Source organism: Eschrichtius robustus, chromosome 17 (assembly GCF_028021215.1).
Source record: "Eschrichtius robustus isolate mEscRob2 chromosome 17, mEscRob2.pri, whole genome shotgun sequence".
Classification (NCBI taxonomy): Eukaryota; Metazoa; Chordata; class Mammalia; order Artiodactyla; family Eschrichtiidae; genus Eschrichtius; species Eschrichtius robustus.
Genome location: NC_090840.1, coordinates 41,444,355 through 41,468,197, shown reverse-complemented (window position 1 = coordinate 41,468,197; position 23,843 = coordinate 41,444,355). Strand labels below are relative to the sequence as shown.

General features: G+C 36.3%; 1 protein-coding gene across 1 annotated transcript in view; it reads right to left on the bottom strand.

The window, feature by feature from the left end:
* Nucleotides 1-23,843, bottom strand: part of SLC26A7 (solute carrier family 26 member 7) — a 208,157-nt gene that overhangs the window by 68,967 nt on the left and 115,347 nt on the right. Inside the window, exons 5-8 of the mRNA XM_068525701.1 lie at nucleotides 13,197-13,349; nucleotides 9,450-9,532; nucleotides 6,677-6,824; nucleotides 4,548-4,661 (exon numbers count right to left, since the gene is read on the bottom strand). Of these exons, the coding sequence (XP_068381802.1) occupies nucleotides 4,548-4,661; nucleotides 6,677-6,824; nucleotides 9,450-9,532; nucleotides 13,197-13,349 (498 nt within the window). The remainder of the gene's footprint in view (nucleotides 1-4,547; nucleotides 4,662-6,676; nucleotides 6,825-9,449; nucleotides 9,533-13,196; nucleotides 13,350-23,843) is intronic.

Sequence of the window (23,843 nt, the reverse complement as noted above, 5' to 3'; positions counted from 1 at the left end):
CAGACTGAGATTATATTAAACTGAATTGGGTAAATGGATTTTGTTATTAAAAGTAGACTGGTGCAGGACCAGACTTGGCTCCTCTCTGCTAAGAGAACAAGTTTACTTAGAATGCTGCTTTTGATAACATATTGTGTGAACTATCTTGCCGTTAACTGAGCTGTATTTGTTCTTAAATATTCTATCTGACCAAATGCTTTTTAAGAAAAAACGTTTTGATATTTTGGATGAATTTCCTATCAAATTCTAATTAAAGTTCTTTTGACTTCAGCTAGCTTTGGGATGCTTCAGAGGGCCCCAGAGAGCCTTCCTTATTGCATAGGTTTCACCTGTGGTGGAGCATTGGTTGGGATTTTCCCTTTTGAACTAGCCTTGGTCATTCATTCAGCTTTATCTCCGATGGGGCATTGGTTGGGGTTCTTCCCTTTTGGACTGATGAGGTATTGGTTCGGAATCTTCCATTTTTGTGGCTGAGGAACTGTGACCCCGAGAGACTGATTTCATAACAGGACTCGTGTGTGACAACAGCAGGGTATCCTTCCCTACTGCATTGGTTTTGCCTGCGGCGAAGCGTTGGTTGGGATTTTCTTCCTTTTTGGGGGGCTAGGGAACTGTGACCCTAAGGCACCTCAGAGGGGGAAAAAATATATATATATATATTAAACTGACTAGAATTGGTTGGTATGCTAAATTACATGGAAAGCATTGTCAAATGAGCAATAAGCTTCCTCAGATTATATGGTATGAATAAATGTTATTAAAATAGATTTTCTAAAAATTATACAAAGTTTCTGAAATTTGCATATGTCCTGGTATAATGCTATAGTTTTAGTTGTTATCTTAAAATGCTGTATGTCATAACAACTTGGATAAGTTTCTTAGCCAAGAAGAATTCTAATCAGATCTTCAACCTTGCCTTTTTAAGACTTTTGTCATTCATAGGCAGCTTAGGTGATGATTTGCAAAACTGCCACATCTTCAAGAAGGCTCATAAAAAGGAACATTTTTTAACAAATATGTTTCTGATAGCCTTTAGATAATACCACTAGACTGGGTAACAAATGACAAATCTGGATGAACTGATTACTTCATCCAGATCAACAGGAATTAATTACATGGGACTGAATGAACTGATGAATATGATATATAACTATATGACTTTGGGAAATGTACTAGCCTTAACCTTTGTTTTCCTTTTCTCTTTTGTTTACTTTTCTCTTATGTTATGACCTACAACAAGTTGATAAAGTATACCCTTGTAAACAAAGATGAAACATTTATCTTTTTCTCTCTACCTGATCCTGCCTGAATTTGGCTTCTCCAACTGGCTCTCCTGTGGACTTGATGGTTTATTGTAACTGGATTACAACCAGTTATACTAAGCATTGTTTTTGTTTATTCTTTGTTTCCAAATTGTTTATGCTTTGTGTCTTCCTGATGCACTATGACTTTGTCAATGTTACTACCTACATTACTTATATCCTGTCTATTTTATAAGATTGTTGTCTCTTACAGTGTGCAATCAGGCTCCAACAAAATTGATGATGGCTAAACATCCTGAGGAAATAGATCACATTTATGACTCTTATAGAATAATTGTAATAGTATGATTCTAAGTATGGGAAGAAGCAATAAGGGAAAACATTTCTTGGATCATAATAGATTAGAAAGACAGAAGATTCAGAGAATCTTTAATTATCAACAGGTCCTAATCCAGAAATTAGCACCTGGAGTGGCATATCAACAAGAATTTTTGCCTGATCTGGGATGAGCCTCCCAGTGCTGTGGGACAAAATTTGGTCATGAAATGTCTCCCAAATACTGGTCAAATTCCAGACCAAGAGGAGGATCTGAGAAATTGAATATTTCCATTAGTCTGCCATCTTCTCAGACACCCATCTTTCTGAATAAAGTCGCTATTCCTTGCCTCAACACCTCGTCTCCCAATTTATTGGCCTCTCGTGCAGTGAGCAGAGCAATCTTGGACTTGGTAAAAATATCAGCAAAATTGACTAGTTTTATAATTATCAGATACTTTCATTTTTCATTAATTCTTTCCACACATAGTTATTGAACACCTCCTATGTGCTAAGTCTTGGGCTGGACACTGAGGATATGGTGAACCAAAGCAGACATGGGCTGTCTAGGAGCTGAAGTCAAGAGAAGAAGGCAGACATCAATCATATAATCACACTGATGAACACTTAAAGTCCAACAGAGCTAAGGTCTCTGAAGAAAAGAACACAGTTGACCCAAAAGTGTCAGTGAGATCTGAAGAATGGGAGGAGTTAACTTAGAGGAGGCAGCCACAGAGAGAAAAGGAACAGACACTGGAGCCCACGAGGAAGGAGGAGCTGTGACTGGTGAGCTGAGATTGAGGTGGAGAAGAGTCCAAGATGAGGCTGTAGGGGGAAGCACTCAGTTTTGGTAACATAAAGTTCTGAATTCTAAGACCTATGCAAAACCTTTTATGGGTTCTAGGAGGAAGTAACAAGATCATATTTGTATTTTAAAAGATATCTTTCTACAGAAATACTAATAGTGTTTCTGAACAAGAACGAGTCGGTTGGTGAAATAATTGACAAATGCAAGGTGGTTCCCACTGCTACTTTGATTGGCTATTATTAGCCTAAAAGTTGAAGGGTTTAAATTCTTCTAGATTAATTTACTGGGTATAAGTCTAGTACCTATGAGAGACAGAGCTATTTAAGGGATTTCTTTGTGAAGTCTTGTCACATAGAAAACTGGTTTCACAGACTATTTAGAACAAAACTTTTAAGACTTGGCTTGCCCAGTGCCTTCTTCAAATCATGTCAGTTATCTCCACGTAAACTTAATAGTTGTAATGCCAAAATGACTACCATGGGAAAGCATCCTCGATTTGGGTATGCACATTAAATCAGATTCCTTCTCTGTACAATTTAATGGGAATTGTTGAACAGATTAGCGACAATCTCAACAAGCAGAACAGCATGAAAATACTGTGCTGCCAAACTTTGTTTCCCTGAACTAGTGCTTTGTTAGGTACCTTTTGTTTCTTCTGAAGTCTGATGAATAGAATACCATGCAGAAATGATGTGAGGAAATCTAACACACTCATCCTTGTAAGAAACTAGGTGGAAACCACTATAGAATCCTAGAATTTTATAGATAGAAGAGTCTCCAGAGTAAGGAATGATACTTGAGTACACTATGTATTAAACATTCAAATTTAGGTTACAAGTATCTGAGAGTTTGCAAAAATGTTTATGCCAATACACATGATGAACTTATGCTTTAAATCACGAACTGTGTAAAAATCAATCAAATTGTCATGTAAAACAATGTTGAATGAGAATTACACATCTTTGATGATGAGTTGTGGCAATAATATGTCAAATTATTATAGATTCAGAATTTGTTGCTGCTTCCCCTCTGCTCCATGGTGCATTCATCAAATTTTATTGGTTAATTTTATGCAATATTTTAATGTTCATTAACCCATCTTTCTCTGGCCACTTGCCCCCAACGTCAAGAACAATATCCTTTTCAAATTTACTCTTCTACAACCCCCAAAAAGGACTTAGTATAAGGTAAACTCCTAATAAATGTTTAAATTATCACGTAAAATGCTTTATAAATTCTCATTCAACTCCAATTTAAAATAAATGTGAATTGTTTTATAATGGTTAGCTGTTAATATTAATTTATTAAATTAAAATATACATGAATTTTCTTGTATAGAACAGTAGTTAAGAATGCAAGATTTGGAGTAGATCTATCTGGGTTCAAATCCCAGCTCTGCCACTTACAAGCTCTGTGACTTGGATAAGTCAGTTTAACCCCCTTTTCCTCAACTTTCTCATGTGGAAACCTAGCATAATAATTACACCTCCTTCATAGAGGTACCTAAAAGATTAAATGAGTTCATTTATATAAAATGTATGACATGCATATAACTCGATATATGCTTCCACCAACACCACCACCATCATCATCATCACAGAAACATCTTTATTACTACCATCGACATCTTATCAGTACCAAGCATAATAACTAGTATATAGCAGGTTCTCAAATGTCAAATTGATTTGAGTTCCTAAAAATACATAATTGTTTCTTAAAATCAAAATGTGCACAGACATCGTATTATTCATTTACATACATGTACATCTCTATAGACAGGAATGTCATTGTCAAGGACTGATTTTTCATACAGTTGTTTTCATTTTATTTAAAGAAAGTGAACAAAAATTTTAAAATTTCAAATTGACTGGTTAGATTAGCAAAACGTACAATCAGAGACACCGCTAGAGGGAGCATTTGTTCAAAGATTGACAACAATAAAGCTGCCATTAATACAGGATTTTTTTGTCTGCTCATTGAATCATTCAGCTCCTCAAGGATCTTTCCTAAGAAAGAGAAGAGATAGAATTCCTTGATACTAGTTTTAAGAAATTGAAGAAGTAAAAATATTCTCAGGACTTTAGAGAGAAGCTCATTCTTCCCACTCTCCAAGGAGAGTAAAGACCCATCAGTTCTTTTGTCCCTGCTGAAAATAAAGTTACCTGTGTCTTTGCTCCTGTGCTATATAGGACAGCGGTCCTTCCCATGGCAGCAGCACTTGGTATGCAGAAGAAAAATGAAGGAATCACATTGCTGAGGCCATGGGCCAAAAATTCCTACAGGAATGATAATAGGAGGATATATCATTTCCTAATCACAAGCAACTTTTAGAGACCACCGGTAAAACTTGTCATGGAATGAGACTTATTCTGTATTCTATTTCTGTTCTCTCCACTGGTCGTAATTTAACCATTATTTTAAGAATAGCTAACATTTATTGAGTGCTTACAATGAGCCAGAAACTGTTCTAAGCACTTCATTGTTTAATCCTTATAACAATAACAACCTTATAGGGAAGTACAAGGCATTTATTGTATCTGTTGTCAATTTCTTCTCTTTCAGGTCATTAGAATCAAGGTTTTGTTCCCGCCACTCCACCAGTGACCTCCACAGTGCTAAATCCAATGGTTAATTTCTACCCTACCTGGCCTAAGATTAGCATTTGACACAGTCGCTCACTTCCTCCTCCTTAAAGGCTCCTTCTAGGACCTCTCACCCTCCTGGTTTTCTCCTACCTCCCTGGCCACCACTTCTCAGTCTCCTTTGTGGTTTCTTCTCATCTAACCAATCACAAATACTGGACCACTTCCCTCTCTAATCTTAGCTACCCAAATACACATTGACAGCTCCCAAATTTATATCTCCAGCCTAGACCACTCTTCTGAACTTCAGACTGACATAGCCAACCTGCCACTCAGCGTTTTCATTTGGATGGTTAACAGGTATCTCAAACTTACCTAATCAGGCTATGCTCTATATATTCCCACCCTGGTTCTCCCACATCCTTCCCTGTCTCAAGCTCCAGTTGCTTGAGCCAAAAGCTTTAGAGATAGTCTTGACTACCCCTTTTCCCAGATGGTGTCCACATCCAATGCAGAATTTGTCCCTTTCTCATCTCCTTCACTGCTACATCCTGGTCCAAGTCATCAAGTGTCATTTAGATTATTGCAAAAGCCTCCTAATGTTTTTCTGCTTCTGCTATTGCCAGTAAATAATACAGACAAAAATCCCTGGCCTCACAGACTGGAGTTTTAGTGAGGGAATGCTGACAATAAACGCGATGAGTATGGAAAGTAAAGCAGAGAAAGGAGTGGAAAATTTTGGAATTTAGGATTTTAGCTTACCAAGGAAGGGCTCCCTGAGAAGGGAACATTTGAATAAAGGAGGCATGTAGCTACCTGAGGGTACAAAATTCCTGGAAACGGGGACAGCAAGTACAAATGTCCTGAGCTAGAAACATGACTAGTGAACTCAAGGAAAAACAAGGCAGTAAGTGTGGCTAGAACTATGAAAGAAATATGAGATCATAGAGGAAAAGGGATGGTGACAAGGTCAGGTATGGCCTTGTAAGCCTCGGTAATAGCCTTTTAATCTGAGTACTATGGGAAACCACTGGGAGGTTTTAAGATGAGGAAAGACATGGTCTGCATTATGTACCATTGTATCCCTTGTTCCTAGACCAGTACCTGGTAAATAGTAGGGTTCAATACACACCTGTTGAATGAATAAATCTGCTTTTTTACAGATGACAAAACTGGGACACAGAAACAATTTCAGAGTGAGATTTAGATATAGGTACTTTGGCATTCTAACCACTATTCCATAGCTATCTCTGCAGACCTGTGCAGAAATGTAGGGCCACAGGGCTTGAGACAAGACACTAGCAGAGGTAGATTCAGAAACATGCTCAGTAAACTCTTCATCCTTTGGTATTCTAAGAACAGACCCTTGTAACCTTTAGTTTTTTACTAAGAAGAGTAATATTAGTGTTTTTTGTATTTTGAAAGTCAGCATGCAATGATAAATATATTTAGATTCTCTCCTAAAACCAAATCATCAAGATGTCCCTCTCTAAAACACAGAGTGTACTATAACCAATCCAAGAAAGTCAGATTTTCACCTTTCAATGAATGACTTAGATATTTTCTTTTGTTTTCTTCTACCCATTTGTGTTATACACATAGAAAAGTTGTATTTTTCATAAGTTCAATATTTTCTGGATCTGGGAATACACCGTACAGTGATACAATAGCTATGGAGAGGTGTGGAGAGGGGTTGGGGCATACTCCACCTGGTTGTCATCAACTGAATATTTGAATTTTTTGGCAGATCCTTGAGCAAGAGCCAGTGAGGCCACATAGCCTACAAGTGCCACTCCAAAAGCTTCAGTGATTACTGCAGAGAGGATGTTCATTGGGGGAGCTCTAGGTGGAGGAATGCTGTTGAAAGAAAGACCATATTGAACTCATCAACTTTCATGTTATTTCTGTAACAACTTGCAGTGAATTCAGCTATGGCAATGACTCTGAAGTTTACATAGAATACATGAAATATCCCTGAGAAAACCAAGCAACCTTGCCCTTAGAAGCCTTTTGTTTTCAACATTATTTAGCAGAAAAGCAAAATCACAAAGAACACCACAAGGACAGCTCCGTGTATCTAACTGGCATTCACTCACAGAGAATTCAGGTTATAGCACAGAAAATTTGACTAAACAAAAATTTCCTGTATCAGAACAAAAGCAAATATGGAGCATTCTTTCATTGAATCTTCCTAAACTTTTATTTGGCTGGCATTAGAAACTGTATTTCCTGCCTTGAATACTACAGTGCTGTATGCAAACACTAGTTTACTGTGAGCTACGATTCCTGAGCTAATCCTTAAATTTTCCGTTGAGTTTATAATCTTAATTATGTTTTTTAACATGATTTTTTCACAGTACGCTTAACTATTGTTAAAAAAGAGACAACAGGCCCACAATGGAGTCACTTGTGCTAAGCCCCATGTAAGCAAACCAAGAATTAATACCTAATTTAACTGCAGTTTCAGCCTCTCCCAGGAATGTAACCTTAGCCAGTCAATCTAGAATTACCTGGTCAGCATTAGCAAGGTAATTTGCCCTTCTGTCCCACATAGGAAAGTGACCTTGCCTGAAACAATCCACTCTTTGCTAGAAACATCCTTTTCCTGCCCTTCCCCTTCTGACTATAAAAGCCTTTCATTTTGTACAGCTCTTCAGTGTTCCTTTTGATTTGCTAGATGGGTTGCTGTTCAATTAAGAAATTGTTGAACAAAGTCAATAAGACCTCTAAATGTACTCAGTTGAATTTTGTTTTTTGACTCTATGTATCCCATGTTAAGAAAAATATCTATAAAGTGTCCAGCTACACTCTGTTGCAAAATACAGGACCACAGTTAGCTGTTTCTCAGTTGTAAATAACTGTTTAAATATTTCTTCCAACTAATACACAGTCATTGTCTTATTGTCTTTTTGAAAACCACTTGACCCCAGTGTCATTGTTTATTTATCCCTGAGATGCTTTGTGACACTTACTTCCCCTCTTTAAAAAAAAACCCTCTGGGGCAAAAGTAGAAGAAAAAGGGAAAATAATTCATGCTGATTTAATACTGAGCATGTAAATTGAATGCTCAGCACTTTCATATTAGCAGTTTTATTTAATTCTCCCCACAATCTCCAGACCAAGTACCAGTAATGCAATGTATAGAGGAGAAAACATTTTGAGAAATGTATCTAAATCACAAAATGAATTCAACCTCAGCTCCATTTCTTATCAATGCCATGTTTTTTCTATGCTTCTTTAAGAAGATGGGTCTGGAAAGGTTACTCAAAATAAAGAAGAATTAGACTGGATGGAGGAGAGGCATGATTTTTTTTTAACCACTCCTTCAAGTTTATCCCCAAGTCAAATTGATTTGTACCATTACAAGCCCTAAGATATATGATACATAAAAGTGCTACCATTTCAAACTATAAGAACTTTTGTTTCATAAAAAATTGAGCTTGCCTAATTATTAATAATGATAAACTAACCTAGAGAAAAAAACAATAAACTAAATTTGAAGGTGAAAAGTAGAGAACCCTTTAGAAAACACAAGTTGATTCCAATAATCACTATTAGCCTATATCTTTAACATAAAGGCTAAAGACAGGATTTTTTAAATTATCTTTTTAATCTCTGAGAATTTTTCTACTGTCCTTCCATTTTAATGTAGTTAGAAGCCAAACTTTGGGACTGGAAAATAAAAATATAGAGGACTCAGCAACTCTAACTTCATCCCAAATTTATAAATATTAGTGTATAGTACAGCCCATTAAAAGAGACATCCCCTTTCTCCCCTAAGATGACTTTATTTTCTTTCAGGCTATATTTGGAACAAAATTTTGTCTTTTTAGGGTGAACACCTCTTCTTCTTGTTAATCTTCCTCTTAGTGTCCTGAGGAAGGCTTTAAGACAGGTGGGGAACATGCCCTCATCTCCACTTCCACCCTCTCTTTCAAAATTCTACACCACTCATATCTATAGGTTTGCTATTTCAGATGATGTTTGTGTATTTTTACTATGTTTTAAGTGAAATAAAAATAGTCATAGGAATATGTGAGTGGATTAGGGAAGATTATATCCTACAGCATGACTCTAATTTGGAAATTCAATGCCTTGCTTTCTTTTTCAAATAATATTCATGTAATTTCCAAATCTTTTACCTGAAGCAATGCTGTATAAAATAGTTATCAACTTCCCAAGTAAGAGATAAGCAGTCTAAGAAGTTATTGTTTTCTTTATTGTGAACTGTTTGTTTCTATCATTGTAAAATAGAAATTAATTGGAATTTTGTCCCATAGAGAGCCTTTGAAAGAAATGAAATACATACCTACCTACCCCCAGTTGCTTCCTCCATCAAAAAACAAATGAAAGAAAGAAAATAAAGAAAAAGAAAGAAAGAAAGAAAGAAAGAAAGAAAGAAAGAAAGAAAGAAAGAAAGAAAGAAAGAAAGAAAGAAAGAAAAAGAAAGAGAGAAAGAAAAAAAAAAAAAGATTACATTACCCTTTTGGAATATGACCAACTACTTCTAATCCATATGTGTTTTCCATATTGGTACAATAACAAGTAAATGATGCAGCAATAATCTGTGTGGTTCCATTTGAAAAAAGAAAAAGAAAATTATTCCTGACTTCTCAAACATCTTAAAACTATTTTTAAAAGTAAACACTGTTCATGTGCCCCATGATTTTCTCGAGTAATATAGCAGTTGCACAGATTTTTAAAGACTAAGAAGAATTTTAAAAATCAAAAAATCCCTCTGGGATTTGACAGCACTTAATTTGCAGTCTCAAAAAGTTAATGGTATTACAATAATACAACTTTTCTTATATCCTTCCCAATTGTGTCTGATTCTGAAGGGGAGCAGAACACAGACTATAGGAGCGTGTGTGTGCATGCGTGCATGCTTGTGTAGGTACAGATACCACAATCCAACCTAAATACTTGTGTCTTGTAATATGAAGGGATGCTTTATAACACAGAACGTTTTCCCTCCATTGCAGCAACCACCTAAGAGTTTAAGATGTTGCATCAATATTCCTAATGTAAGTTAGTAATCAATGATGATTTACAGTCTCCTTGAATAATTTTGAATTTTGAGTTTTGCTATTTCTTGAAGTAAAATATCCTAGGTAATAATGTGTCGAACTTGATACTTTTGAAATTACCTCCCTGGAGTCTCAGGTACATGACTCTCTGTTATATGATATAATGATATATAATAAGTGAAACCAAGTGTTCTCTGAAAGTATCCATGATCACCTTTAAAATGTATGTTCAGAATTCTGTTCAGCATTTGTTTTTACCAGCCATGCCACCTTAATGTTTTCCATCCATTTTCACATTCTTTTTTCATTCTTCTGATAATTTAATAGGTGCTGTAAATTTCACATGGTTATCATATCAGTTTGGTATAACTATTTATATACTACACTTTTTTGTTTAAAAAAGACACGTTAATTACCTATTTAAAGTACAACTTTACCATATACATGGTCAGAAAAAAGATATAACAAAATCACACTAGCAAAATAAGGAATATCTAACAATGCCGATAATATTATTTTGTAGGGATTTTTCCTGTGTATTTCTGTTCTCTGTGATGATATTTAACTGAATTTATAGAAGTTTTTAAAACATTGAATAGACTTAAAAAGCAAAAGAGTCTTGAGGATATTTTTTAAAGGCAGCAAAACTCTACAGGTTATACTTTAAACTTTATAGATATTGTGCTATAATTGTATTTTCTACAGAATATAGTAGTAGTTAAAAGTTCAGGCTATTAGGTTGGAATCAGAAGTATTAATGTATTCAAAAATTCCTAAGCCAATAATAAACTTTAATTGCTAACAATTTTAATGAAATATTTATATCAAGTCAGAAAATACTGTGAGCTGTAAAAGAAAATACACCATAGGCACAAGATGCTGGATCCTTATTGAAAATGGAAGAATACATGGTGTTTAATACACATAGCCAATATTAAAATTAAGTAATCTAAGTCACTAACTTGGTCTTTCAGACAGTGCTTTAGAGGGTTCTAATCTGGTCATCCTCCAACTGTAGCTCTCCCCATAAAATGGGAGTTTTGTGGGGGCAAAGGGAGGTACCCAACTCAAACCTGGACTCCTCTTTCTGGACCACACCCTGAATCATCAGGAATCTATAATTTCCTGCCTAAATGGCTCCAAGTCTACTTCCAGAATACCTTCACCAGGTCTATCCTTCCAGTGTAGCCCAAGGAAAGGCCAAGGGACAGTTGTGGGGCAAGGGTATCCACATTTATACTTATGAATCCCACTGTAGATGAGATATAGCTGAAGTAGGAAGAGAAGAGGCAGGCCAAGGGACTGGCTTTCCCCTTGCTGCCACATTCTGGCAGAACCCAAAGGATTAGGAGAATTCTCTATTTTAACCTGACTTTCAAGGTAATCACTAAGGTATTTTAGTCAAGATAGGAAAATAGAACCTATTTTATTTAACATTTTGATCTATAACTCTTAAGTATTTGGGCCTGCATTATTATTTTTGCCTTAGGTCTTACACATATTAGGGGCAACACTGTATAAGGAGTACCTTTTATTTTTTGTAAGGATAATTCTTACAATTTTTGTATTGAATGAACAACTGTCTTATTCAGTGTTTTATTCAGTATTGAATAAAAAGAGTTCAAGAGTCTTCTTCCCCAAGGTTATTTTCAATTTCTGGTTTCATGAAACATATAATCAAGCTTTTTTTTTTTTTTTACAAGGTGGGGCATATATTATAAAATATTATAGGAATTCAAAAGAGGCATACGCTACATCCAAACAATCAGAAGAGGCTGCTTACCTATCCTCAACTGTTATTACAGAGAGTTGCTTACTTAACATTTACATATTTAACACTTAAACTATATTCACTGCTTGACTTTTTCTCTTAACAAATCTGATGAATTATTAATAAAGTCCCATTTATTCCAAAATCCAAGGAAACTTCAAACTCATTCATGAGATATTTATTAAAATAACACATTTAGGGAAAAAAATCAATACAATTGTATACATCATTACTGAAAACTGTATACCATCATACAAAAAAGGATTTTATTTTGGGAAATCAATTCCTAATTTATGGCAAGTTTTACTTTACTTTCAGAAATTAAACCACAAAACAACACAGGATATAATAAGCATTCCTTAATACCTATAGGACTTTGGAATAAAATATGTTTCACAGTTGTTTCCATGAAAACTACTAATAATCATAGTACCCTCCACTTGTATGGCTTATTTGAAATACACACACATATACAAGCACACACACATTATATAGATTATATATATGTATCTCTACAAATTATACAAGGCCTAATTATGGAGAGAAGCCATCCATCTTAGTTATGCAGAAAAAAAGTCATATCCCTCAGAGACAGCTGCCAATGTGCTAGCCTTATACATTTACATAAACCTATACCATTTCAACAGTATGAAGGGATATTTCAATAGGTGAAAATATTTAGACACCACTTGTCATATACATGTATATAACCCAAAGACCATTAAAAAACTAAAGCCAATTAATAATAAGTAAGTTAGTAAACTGTGGTTGGTTTAACATTTCATTTTCAATGTAATGCTTTGTTTAGTTAAGAGTTTCCATTAGAGGCACTTAAAATTTCAAAATGTATTTTTTAATGCCATAAGCCTTAGGAGCAAAGTATGATTTGTTGCTATGACAAGTACAACAACAACAAAAAAATCTTAGAGAATCAGCCCTGGCTAGTGAAAATCATGAGTATCCTTTAATAAAGCAAAATTGGGTCAATAAAAACAGTGTCAATAAATTTATCAATCATTAATGGACATTTGTCAATTGATAATAATTCTGTGCATCATACCATGCAAATAACATATCAATAGGATGTGGTATCACTTTTTGTTGCTTTAGGAGAATCATGCCAGAAATCTTTTAGGTCTCATCCTTAGAAATGTCTCCTTATTTAAAATCTTAAGCTACATGTTCTCTTATTTACCTAAAAAAATACAAGCATCTGTGAAAATTGAAAACATGTGTGCCCCCTTTTTAAAATTATTGACTCAAAATATTTCCTGTCTTTACATTAATGTATAGCCATGCAAATTAGCCCTGCTTTAATGAGAGACAGGATTAGCTGTGGCTTACTTTAGACAATAATGTGAGCCTCTGCAGGTTACCCACAGCAACTGCAAGCATTGCAGGGCAGAATGCTAAATGTTGATTCATACTTACCAAGACTAAGTCAACAGGAAGAACAATTTTAATTTTCCTTTTAAACTGTTCATTCAGCTCTTTAACCAGAACAAGCACCACGATGCTCAGCAAGGATAAGAGCAGTGCTTCCAGTCGCACAGACTTGATGTTTTCAAAGACATATGCATAGATCTACAGTAATGAGGAAAAATACAAACAAAATTCAGGATCACCCACAATATATCAAAACTAAAATCTGGCCCCCAAATGAACTCAGTGATGTTTTGTAAAAAATAGCTGAAGGGGTGGGAAATGGAAAGGTGGGACATAGAAGGGTAGTCAGTGCTGATATAGAGCAAGCTATAATTCATTTGCATGTACAAAATTGCTTTGCCCTTGATTCTTCCACCAAACACAGTGTTTGTTCCTTCCTACATAAGGACACTACTACACTTCCAGCTCCTCCCCAGACACTTATGGGCAGAGATGCTAAAACTCATTAACTACATGCAGATTCATCATTAAGAGCAAGTGAGGGGACTATAGGCTCCCTTGAACCCCACCACTCTTCTTCAAACCCCAGAATCAAAATACACACATACTTTAAATATCAATGGATATATCTGGAAGCTAATAGCTCTGTGTAAGGAGATATTTGTGATAATCTGTATCTTCCAAATTTTCTCTTACAAAGATGTATGACTTGTATAATTTTAAAGGTTTCACATAGGCCTTAAATACTTATCTTCAAAATGTCTCAACTCCTCCTTTTCTTCGAATATGTTAAATCTGATTTTTATAAACTCATTTCTATTCATCCACAGCTGATTTATTAAGTGTAGTTTCAAGTGATAAAAACTAGTTTTTACTTTAGCATAGAGACAATTCTTATAGTAGCCCAATTTGTTGGTGTTCTTTGCCCTCTCTTTTTAGTATCTCAAAGATAATTTGACCACAACTAAAAATATTGGATTAAAATACTATATAGACAACAGATCAAAAGAATTTATATAGACTACGTTCCTCAGCATCTCCTAAAATTCTGCTCAGTAGGTTTCCTAATTGAACCCATCTGATCCAGGGATCAGGAACATACCTGGTGTAAATGAGGTACATCAGGCTATCTGAATATGGATTCTATATATTGAATATTATCATTAACACTGTAACTCTTTCAAACAAACAAAGAAAATATACTCAGTTAACATGGAGCCTTGTTGGGTGAAAGGGATAGGGGTAATGTAGAATCCAGAATCTCCTTTGTCCACACAGTTAGAAAAAATTGGTTGTGTAATCAAATACATTAAGGAATAATTAAGATAGCTTTAATTGTTACCTTTTTCACAGCATTCTAGTATTCCACACTCCTTGGAAAGAAAATCAGGTACTACAATATCATGGTTATCTGAGATGCAGACAATATTTTTCCTCTCTGCCTAAGCTGTGGATAATAACTGTTCACAGAACTCCTACAGCAAGTGAAGAAGCAGGTTCCATTTCTCATGGTTACCCCTTACTCAAAGCCCAGGACAAAAATCCAAAATGCTACTCAAAGAAATATATTCTATAGCAGATGGAGTCAGAGGGATGTCAAGAAAATTTGGTCCAAATACACAGCTTTCTGATTTTTTATTATGATCCTAAGATAAAATTGAGACTATCATTCAGATGATTTGCCAAGAATAAAACAAGCATCCAAACGTTTTAAAGCATTTAGAGGCTTATTCCTTCTGTTTTATCCATGGTATTAAAAGTATGCCATGACAGTGCTTGTATAAGAAATCAGAGAAATGTGAAAAACTCTCAAGCCATACCAAATTTGCTGTAATGTGCATTTCGAGAACATGTGTTTGCAGTAATAAAAATGGCCACCCCAGAATGAAAGGAATGAGAAACTCTCCCCAGGGTTTTTATTGTCTGTCTGAATTAAACTACAATTTGTAGAGCAAATTACATCTCACAAGATGCTCCAGAAGAACATGGAGGTGGGCAGAGGCTTGTTACAACCAGCACGAAGAACACAATAGAAAAATAGGCTGATGAGGAGTTATACTAATAACTATCATGTGGACCCACATGGAGAAATCACAGCTAAAGATGGCTTGTAGGAGATGGGTGACATTTGGAGATAGAAATAGGGACAGGGACAGGTGTGTGCAAACACACACACATGCACACGTTTACACATGCTCATTTAATATAGGTCTAGGCCTCCTAAACACACATTGACATTTCTCATTTCTAGTATAAATCGAGTCATTTGGGTATGCTATCACACACTACACTTCAGTAGATAAAAATTCCTATTGAAGATCGTCATTCATTTCCCAGACCTCAGAGAAGCAATGATAGTTTATATGTGTATAGATAAATAAGTAAACTATTTCATCAGAACTGATCAATCTGTTTTATAAAATAGGAGTTTAGCTCATTTTGAGACTATAATATTAGTAATTCTTTAAACTGGCCATTTAATATAACTTGACATAAAATGAAAAATATCAATATATATAAACAAATGCATTTTGAGATATTTCAAAGAATGAAAATTGCCTATCCAACATATACATATATTATTTTTTATAATTTTCTTTAGAGAGGAGACTTTTCTGAAGCACTTAATGTACCTTTACACAAACACATTCATACACACCACTACTTATATAATGTGTTTTTATCTGATTTGGACATTCTTAATACATTTTTTTTTTCACTGATGGATTCTCAACTCCTAGAATAGTGTCTGGCAGATAGCAGGCACTCAATAAATACTGTTGAATGAATAAAAGATTTGGTCTAACATAGTAATAGTAACAATAAATCTGTAAATAGGAGTAGATGTTACCCTGAATAAGCAAAATGACAGAAGAACTCACACTCCTCTTTTCTATCAATACTTAGCTATATCATATTAAGGGGATTTGTAGTTATCATTTATTCATTCACTCAACATATTTTTTCATGTTCATTCTGTTTATATTTTTTAAATTTTTATTTTATATTATAGTTGATTAACAATGTTGTTAGTTTCAGATGTAAAGCAAACTGATTCAGTTATACATATGCATGTATCTATTCTTTTTCAAATTAATTTCCCATTTAGGTTATTACAGAATATTAAGCAGCATTCCCTATGCTATACAGTAGGTCCCTGTTGGTTATCAATTTTAAATATAGCAGCGTGTATAAGTCAATCCCAAACTCCCAATCTATGCCTCCCCCTCTATCTTCCCCACTGGTAACCATAAGTTCATTCTCTAATCTGTATGTTTCTGTTTTGTAAATAAGTCCATTTGTATCATTTTTTTTAAGATTCCACATATAAGTGGTATCATATGATACTTGTCTTTCTCTGTGAGACTTACTTCACTTAATATGATAATCTCCAGGTACATCTATGTTGAGGCAAATGACAATATTTCATTCTTTTTAATGGCTGAGTGATATTCCATTATATATGTGTACCACATCTTCTTTATCTTTTCATCTATATATGGACATTTAGGTGGCTTGCATGTCTTGGCTATTCTACACAACGCTGCAATGAATATTGGGGCGCATGTATCTTTTCGAACTATGGTTTTCTCTGGATATATGCCCAGGAGTGGGATTGCTGGCTCATATGGTAACTCTATTTTTAGTTTTTTAAGGAACCTCCATACTGTTCTGCATAATGGCTGTACCAGTTTACATTCCCACCAACAGTGTAGGAGGGTACTCTTTTTCCCACACCCTCTCCAGAATTTTTTGTTTGTAGATTTTTTGATGGTGACCATTCTGACTGGTGAGAGGTGATACCACATTGTAGTTTTTATTTTCATTTCTCTAATAATTAGCGATGTTGAGCAACTTTTCATGTGCTATTTAGCCAAATGTATATGTTCTTTGGAGAAACGTCTGTTTAGATCTGCCCATTTTTTGATTGGGCTCTTTGTTTTTTTGATATTGAGCTGCATGCACTCTTTGTATATTTTGGAGATTAATCCCTTGTTGGTCTCATTGTTTGCAAATATTTTCTCCCATTCTGGAGGTTGTCTGTTCATTTTTTTTATGGTTTCCTTTCTGTGCAAAAGTTTTTGAGTTTAATTAGATCCCATATGTTTATTTTTGTTTTTATTTCCATTACTCTAGGAGACGGATCTAAAAAGATATTGCAGCGATTTATCTGCTTATGTTTTCCTCTAAGAGTTTTATAATATACGGTCTTACATTTAGGCCTTTAATCCATTTTGGATATTTTTATGTATGCTGTTAAAGAATATTCTAATTGCATTTTTTTACATGCAGCTGTCCAGTTTTCCAAACACCACTTATTGAAGAGACTGTCTTTCCTCCATTGTAGGGTCTTGCCTCATTTGTTGTAGATTAATTGACCATAGGTGCATGGGTATATCTCTGGGCTTTCTATCCTGTTCCATTGATCTATATTTCTGTTTTTTGTGCCACTACCATACTATTTTGATGATGTAGCTTTGTAGTAGAGTCTGAAGTCAGGGAGCCTGACTCCAACAGCTCCAGTTTTCTTTCTCAAGATTGCTTTGGCTATTCATGGTCTTTATGTTTCCGTACAAATTGTAAAGTTTTTTGTTCTAGTACTGTGAAAAATGCCATTGGTAATTTTATAGGAATTGCATTGAATCTGTAGATAGCCTTGAGTAGTATAGTCATTTTGACAATATTGATTCTTCCAATCAAAGAACATGGTATATCTCTCCATCTGTTTGTGTCATCTTCGATTTCTTCATCAGCGTCTTAAAGTTTTGGAGTACAGGTCTTTTGCCTCCTTAGGTAGGTTTATTTCTAGGTATCTTATTCTTTTTGATATGATGGTAAATCGGATCATTTCTTTAATTTCTCTTTCTGATCTTTCATTGCCAGTGTATAGAAATGCAACAAATTTATGTGTATTAATTTTGTATCCTGCAAATTTACTTTACTCATTGATGTAGGAGATTTCTGGTAGCATTTTTAGGATTTTCTATGTATAGTATCCTGTCATCTGCAAACAGTGACAGTTTTACTTCTTCTTTTCCAAATTGGATTCCTTTTATTTCTTTTACTTTGCTGATTGCCATGGCTAGGACTTCCAAAACTATGTTGAATAAAAGTGGCAAGAGTGAACATCCTTGTCTTGTTCCTGATCTTCGAGGAAATGCTTTTAGCTTTTCACCATTGAATATGGTGTTAGCTGTGGGTTGGTCATATACAGCCTTTATTATTTTGAGGTATGTTTCCTCTATGCCCACTTTCTGGAGAGCTTTTATCATAAATGGCTGTTGAATTTTGTCAAAAGCTTTTTCTGCATCTACTGAGATGATCATATAGTTTTTATTCTTCAGTGTGTTAATGTGGTGTATCACATTGATTGATTTGTGTGTACTGAAGAATCCTTGCATCCCTGGGATAAATCACACGATCTTGGTGTATGATCCTTTTAATGTATTGTTGGATTCAGATTGCTAGTATTTTGTTGAGGATTTTTCTATGTTCATCAGTGTTATTGACGTGTAATTTTCTTTTCTTGTGGTATCTTTGCCTGGTTTTGGTGTCAGGGTTATGTTGGTATCATAGAATGAGTTTGGAAGTGTTCCAAACACTGCAATTTTTTGGAATAGTTTCAGAATGATAGGTGTTAACTCTTCTCTAAATGTTTGATAGAATTTTCCTGTGAAGCCATCTGGTCCTGGACTTTTGTTTTTTTGGAGTTTATTAATCACAGTTTCAATATTAGTACTTGTGATTGGTCTGTTCATATTTTTTATTTCTTCCTGGTTCAGTCTTGGAAGATTGTATCTTTCTAAGAATTTGTCCATTTCTTCTAAGTTGTCCACTTTATTGGCATATAGTGGCTTGTAGTAGTCTGTAATGATCCTTTGTATTTCTGTGGTGTCCATTACAACTTATTTTTCATTTATAATTTTATTGATTTGAGCCCTCTCCCCTTTTACTTGATGAGTGTGGTTAAGGTTTATCATTTTTGTTTATCTTTTCAAATAACTTGCTTATAGTTTCATTGATCTTTTCTATTATTTTGTTCATCTCTTTTCATTAATTTCTGCTCTGATCTTTATGATTTCTTCCCTTCTACTAACTCTGGGTTTTGTTTGCTCCTCTTTCTCTAGTTGCTTTAGGTGTAAGGTTAGGTTGTTTATTTCAGATTTTTCTTGTTTCCTGAGGTAAGATTGTATTGCTGTAAACTTCCCTCTTAGAACTGCTTTTGTGAAGATGGTAGTGGGGCAGGACACAGAGTTCATGTCTCCCCACAACTAGGGCACCTGCCAGACACTGTTGGGGGACCTCGATGCCAAAGAAATGGGAGGAACCCCCAAGTGACCAAGTAGGACGTGGGGGGAGTGAGGGGGGAGGAGAAGTGGAGGCTGGACATGACTGGTGCCCCTGAGGGGTGGCTGGGAGGGGAGGGGCTCCCACGCCTGGAGGGACCCTCAAGGGTCTCGGAGGATCACAGGGGAGCATGCCTAGCATTTCGCCTGCCCAATTGGACCCCAGGAAGCCTGCAGGGCTCCAGGCCGGGTCTTCCATTCTCTGGGGCCCCCTCTGGCCTCGTGGGTCCTAGGGGCGTTGGAAGGAGAGAGAAGGGGAAATAACAGGAGAAGCAAACATGGAGGGGCCCTCTGGGATTGGAGGATCAGGGGAGGTATGGGGGACATTTCCCCCACCCTCTTGGGCCCCAGGAATGCTGCTGGGCTCCTGGGTCTGGTCCTGCGTCCTCTGGGGCCCTCTCCAGACTCGTGGGTCCTAGGAGCCTGTGAGGGAGGGAAGTGGGGGAAAGAGTAGAAGAGGTGGATGGTGGGTGGGTGACCTTCTACAACAGGAGGATCAGGGGAGGTGCAGCGGGCCTTTCACCTGCCCACTCAGCCCTGAGAAGCCTGCCAGGCTCCCAGGCCGGGTCACCTGCCCTCCGAGGCCCCCTCCAGGCCACGTTGGTCCTAGGGGAGTAGGAAGGAGGTGGGGGAGAAGAGGAGAGGCAGACGGGGAGGGGCTGTCTGGGATCTGAGGATCAAGGAAGGCATGCAGGGCACTTCCCACACTCACTTGGGCCCTGGAAAGCCTGCTGGGTTCCCAGGCCTGGTACTCTGCCCTTTGAGGCCACCTCCAGCTGTAGGGGTCCTAGGGATGTAGGAGGGAAGGAGGAGGGGGGAAAAGGAGGAGAGGTGGTTGGGGGGACCCTCCAGGGCCAGGGAATCAGGGGAAGCACCGCAGGCATTTCCCCCACCCACTCCGGCCCAGTGAGCCTGCTGGGGTCTTGGACCTGGTCCTCCACCCTCCAAGGCCAGAAGCACTGATGGGCGCCTTGTGCTACACTGAGCCAAAGCCCAACCCCCTAGCCCCCTTAGCCGTGTGCATCCTAAGCATAGGCTCCGCCCACCACCTAAACCCCACCCCTTCCTAAACCCTGGCCCCACACAGCGAAAGCCTCTGGCTTTTTTTTCCTCCTCTTTTTCACTATTGCGGTTCTGTTTTACCTTCAGTTGTTGTTTCATCTGTATTTTTATTTTTTATCTTTCTAACATATCTTTTATTTTTCTAATCTTATTTTATTTTTACTCTTTGCTATTTACTGCTCCTTTTTTTCATTTTTTCTTTTTCTCACTCTGCATGGCTTGAGGGATCTTGGGACGTGAGCTGGGGGTTGGGCCACAGCTCCTGCAGTGAGAGCTCTGAGTCTGAACCATTGGACTAACAGAGAACCTCAGACCACAGGGAATATTCATCAGAGTGAGGTCTCCTGGAGGTCCTCATTTTGGCACTGAGACCCAGCTCTACCCAACAGTCTACAAACTCCAGTGCTGGATGCCTCAGGCCAAACAACCAGTAAGACAGGAACACAATCCAATCAATCAATAAATACATGAGATGACAAAAAAATATGTCACAGATGAAGGAACAAGGTAAAAACCTACAAGACCAAATAAATGAAGAGGAAATGGGCAACCTACCTGAAAAAGAATTCAGAGTAATGATAGTAAACATGATCCAGAATCTCAGAAAGAGAATGGAGGTATGGATTAAGAAAATAAAAGAAATGTTTAACAAAGATTTAGAAGAACTAAAGAACAAACAGAGGCAAACAACACAATAAATGAAATGAAAACTACACTAGAAGGAATCAATAACAGAATAACTGAGGGAGAAGAACAAATAAGTGAGCTGAAAGACAGAATGGTAGAAATAACTGCCGAGGAGCAGAATAAAGAAAAAAGAATAAAAAGAATTGAAGACAATCTCAGAGACTTCTGGGACAACACTAAACTAACCAATATTCGAATTATAGGGGTCCCAGAAGAAGAAGAGAAAAGAGAAAGCGTATGAGAAAATTTTTGAAGGGATTATAGTGGAAAACTTCCCTAACATGGGAAAGGAAATAATCAAGGCCAGGAAGTGCAGTGAGTCCCATACAGGAAAAACCCTAGGAGAAACACACCAAAACACATATTAATCAAACTAACAAAAATTAAATTCAAAGAAAAATATTGAAAGCAGCAAGGGAAAAGCAAAAAATAACATACAAAGGAATCCCAACAAGGTTATCGGCTGATTTTTCAGCAGAAACGCTGCAGGCCAGAAGGGAGTGGCAGGATATACTTAAAGTGATGAAAGAGAAAAAACTACAGCCAAGATTACTCTGTCCAGCAAGGATCTCATTGTGATTTGATGGAGAAATCAAAAGCTTTACAGACAAGCAAAAGCTAAGAGAATTCAGCACCACCAAACCAGCTTTATAACAAATGCTAAAGGAACTTCTCTAGGCGGGAAACACTAGAGAAGAAAAAAACACCAAAAATCAAACCCAAAACAATTAAGAAAATGGTAATAGGAACATACATATTGATAATAACCTTGAATGTAAATGTATTAAATGCTCCAACAAAAAGACACAGACTGGCTGAATGGATACGAAAACAAGATCCATATTAATGCTGCTTACAAGAGACCCATTTCAGACCTAGGGACACATACAGACTGAAAGTGAGGGGATGGAAAAAGATATTCCATGAGAATGGAAATCAAAAGAAAGCTGGAGTAGCAATATTCATATCAGACAAACTAGACACTAAAATAGTGTTACAAGAGACAAGGAAGGACACTACATAATGATCAAGGGGTCAATCCAAGAAGAAGTTATAACAAATATAAATATTTATGCACCCAACATAGGAGCACCTCAGTACATAAGGCAGATTCTGACAACCATAAAAAGGGAAATTGACAGTAACACAATAATAGTAGGGGACTTTAACACCCCACTTACACCAATGGACAGATCATCCACACAGAAATAAATGAGGAAACACAAGCTTTAAATGACACAATAGAACAGACAGATTTAATTGATATTTATAGGACATTCCACCCAAAGGTGGCAGAATACACTTTCTTCTCAAGAGCACATTGAACATTCTCCAGGATAGATCACATCTTGGGTCACAAATCAAGCCTCAGAAAATTTAAGAAAATTGAAATTGTATCAAGCATCTTTTCTGACCACATGCTGTGAGACTGGCAATCAATTACCAGAAAAAAAAAAAAAAACTGTAAAATACACAAATACATGGAGGCTGAAGAGTGCACTACTAAATAACCAAGAGATCATTGAAGAAATCGAAGAAGAATTTAAAAAAAATACATGGAAACAAATGACAACAAAACAAGACAACCCAAAACCTATGCAATGCAACAAAAGCAGTTCTAAGAGGGAAGTTTATATCAATTCAATCTCACCTCAAGAAACAAGAAAAATCTCAAATAAACAGTCTAACCTTACACCTAAAGCAACTAGAGAAAGAAGAAGAAAGAAAATCCAAAGTCAGTAGAAGGAAAGAAATCATAAAGATCAGAACAGAAATAAATGAAATAGAAAAGAAGAAAACAATAGCACAGATAAATAAAATTAAAAGCGGGTTTTTTGAGAAGATAAACAAAATTGATAAGCCTTTAGCCACATTCATCAAGAAAAAAAAACAGACAGGACTCAAATCAATAAAATTAGAAATGGAAAAGGAGAAATTACAACAGACACCACAGAAATAGAAAGGATCATAAGAAACTACTACAAACAACTATATGTGAATAAAATGGACAACCTGGAAGAAATGGACAAACTCTTGGAAAGGTACAATTTTCCAAGACTGAAACAGGAAGAATTAGAAAATATAAACAGATCTATCACAAGTATTGAAATTGAAACTGTGATTAAAAATCTTCCAAAAAGCAAAAGTCCAGGACCACATGGTTTCACAGCTGAATTCTATCAAACATTTAGAGAAGAGGTAACACCTATCCTCCTCAAACTCTTCCAAAAAATTGCAGAGGGAGGAACACTTCAAAGTTCTTTCTACGAAGCTACCATCACGCTGATACCAAAACCAGACAAAGATATCACAAAAAAAGTAAATTAGAGACTAGTAACACTGATGTACATAGATGCAAAAATCCTGAACAAAATATGAGCAAACAGAATCCAACAACACAGTAAAAGGATCATAGACCATGATGGAGTGGGGTTTATCCCAGGAATGCAAGGATTCTTCAATATACACAAATCAATCAATGTGATATATCATACTAGCAAAATGAAGAATAAAAAATATATGATCATCTCAATAGATGCAGAAAAAGCTTTCAACAAAATTTAACACCCATTTATGATGAAAACTCTCCAGAAAA